Source organism: Perkinsus marinus (assembly GCF_000006405.1).
Source record: "Perkinsus marinus ATCC 50983 genomic scaffold scf_1104296931312, whole genome shotgun sequence".
NCBI lineage: Eukaryota > Perkinsozoa > Perkinsida > Perkinsidae > Perkinsus > Perkinsus marinus.
Window position 1 is genome coordinate 1 of NW_003215802.1, and position 2135 is coordinate 2135.

General features: G+C 45.6%; 1 protein-coding gene across 1 annotated transcript; it reads right to left on the minus strand.

The window, feature by feature from the left end:
- Nucleotides 1-1210: 1210 nt before the first annotated feature.
- Pmar_PMAR026916 (N-acetyltransferase subunit ARD1, putative) lies at nt 1211-1550 on the minus strand (the record flags this gene model as incomplete). Its single annotated transcript, XM_002786696.1, has 3 exons — nt 1211-1288; nt 1336-1419; nt 1467-1550. 3 exons carry the CDS (start codon nt 1548-1550, stop codon nt 1211-1213), a joined length of 246 nt encoding a protein of 81 aa, XP_002786742.1.
- Nucleotides 1551-2135: the final 585 nt, after the last annotated feature.

Sequence of the window (2135 nt, forward strand, 5' to 3'; positions counted from 1 at the left end):
TCGGGGTAACACCGCTGAGTTTCAGACCGCTCCGAGAAACACAGCACTAGTCTATTCGTGTGTGTTGCTGAGCTCGAGCAACCGACAAAATGATATCCGAATCAACCCCATCGAGTGATGCCGAGTAATGTAGGGCAAGACTACCCTCGTGAAATTATCTTACAGCCTGTGAAACGCAAGCCCTATGCGGTGAAAGACGATAGTATCAGGGGTGCCCGAGTATAAGGCACCACGCCAGCAAGAAGATGACTCTCTTAGGGAGATTCCCATCATCAATATCGTCTAAGACGAAACATAGAGAGCGTTTCGTGATCAGACGAGCGGTGGGCTGAGTTTATCGGAGCACAGCATTGCATTTCCAACCACCAGCCTTGAGACGCGCAGAGGCGAGCAAATCACGTGCATGTCCACGATGAAAAGCATATGTCGAATAATGCAGTGCATTAGGTAAACCACAGCTTCGTATGTGAAACCGTAAGGATGATATTAAAGTATCAAACGTAATGCTACGTATCAGGAGATCAGTAGAAAAGGAAGATCTACCATCAAGCAAGAACTGCATCAGTCGGGCAAGGCTTAAGCGATGTATGATAATTAATGTATCACAAGTCACTTGTAGTGAAGCCTCTGGTCAAGTGCGAATCAATGTGATAGGGTGACCGTTCGGCCAGTTTTTCCATTTAGGGAATTTGATGAACATGCAGTGACACGACGGAGTTATCATCACATCGCAGACACGTAATGTGAATAATTCAGAACACACGCGGGCCAGTAATTGGCATACCAGTACTGCGGTAGCCCGCCCTGCTGAATCTCGAAACGCTACCCTAGAAACTATCAACGTCTTAAACATAGTAGCTGAGAACGCCATCCGTCAACGTATCGGGCGTCTAAGCCGAGATAAGGCTAGCAGTACCACAGACAGAGATCCTTCATGCTCCAGCGCGTAATAACCAAAGAGACGGTGAGCATTGGATGCTCAGCAATCTTTACAGCGGCAGGTAGCATTAGTAGGATAGTACTATTGAGAACTCTCAATGTTGAAGCTCAGCAGTGGTCCATTGAACACGCCGAGTGAAACTGTTTTCTTGCATTTCATGCAATGTCTCCATGCGCACCCCGAAGCGCATTCAGGAACGATGGGCCGCTCTTTTCTCGAAACAGTGCCAATGTTTCAAATTGACCAGACACACAGTAATCCCCCCTGAGCTCACCTAAGCACTGCAAGACTCGTGATGTGTCCATTGGGTGGTTCCGAGCCCGCGTCCTCTTCCATCTTGGCCAACACCTAATTCCCATTCCTCTGCACAACACGTATGCTGCCAAATTCCCCACATATCCAACAATTTTTCGATTCGTATCCTCAGCAACATAGAGCAGCTGTGGCCAGCTCAGTATGTGATAGAAATAATATTTCATCTGAAGACAATTCATTGCTACCATCACAATTTCCTATATACACTCACCTGGTAATTCTCCGGCAGGCACATGAGATTACATTCCTGCATAGCAGGCAGGTCTGACAGAACTGCAGGGCGAATACAAACCATCAGAAAATAACGCAGCAAACGGGAGAATGTCAACTACGACTAAGTGACGACACAAAACTCAACACTCTGAATATGATTAAACATATCTTGAAAACATAATTCTCGGCCAGCTCATTCCTACAGCCCTTTATTAACCATCACATGAGACATTCTACCACCATGACGATTACGTAATGCGAGGAACTCCGGCTCTAGCGAAGCAACAGATACCTCAAAACCAAGTAATCATGCCCCCGCACGTCAAGTGGCGTATAACTCGGTGGAAAACGCTATTTTTGGCGCTATGCAGTAGTCGTGGAATGCGTTTTTCACTAGTGTTTTTCATATCACTAGGGTGAAACTCCATTATATTTTCCACTAAAATATACATGGTTAATATACCAGCAGAAAATGTGGTAATCATGAAAACAGTATAATATATTGTAAATTTTCAGATAAATGTAAATGGTAATAATTTGTAACGAACCCCAACCAGAACAATGCTTCCAAGGAAGTACCCCTGACAGGTTAACAACAGACCTACCTCCATTTTCTGCGGGTACAACGCCACACAGGCCGGTAACGCGAACGTGAGGGAGAGGATGA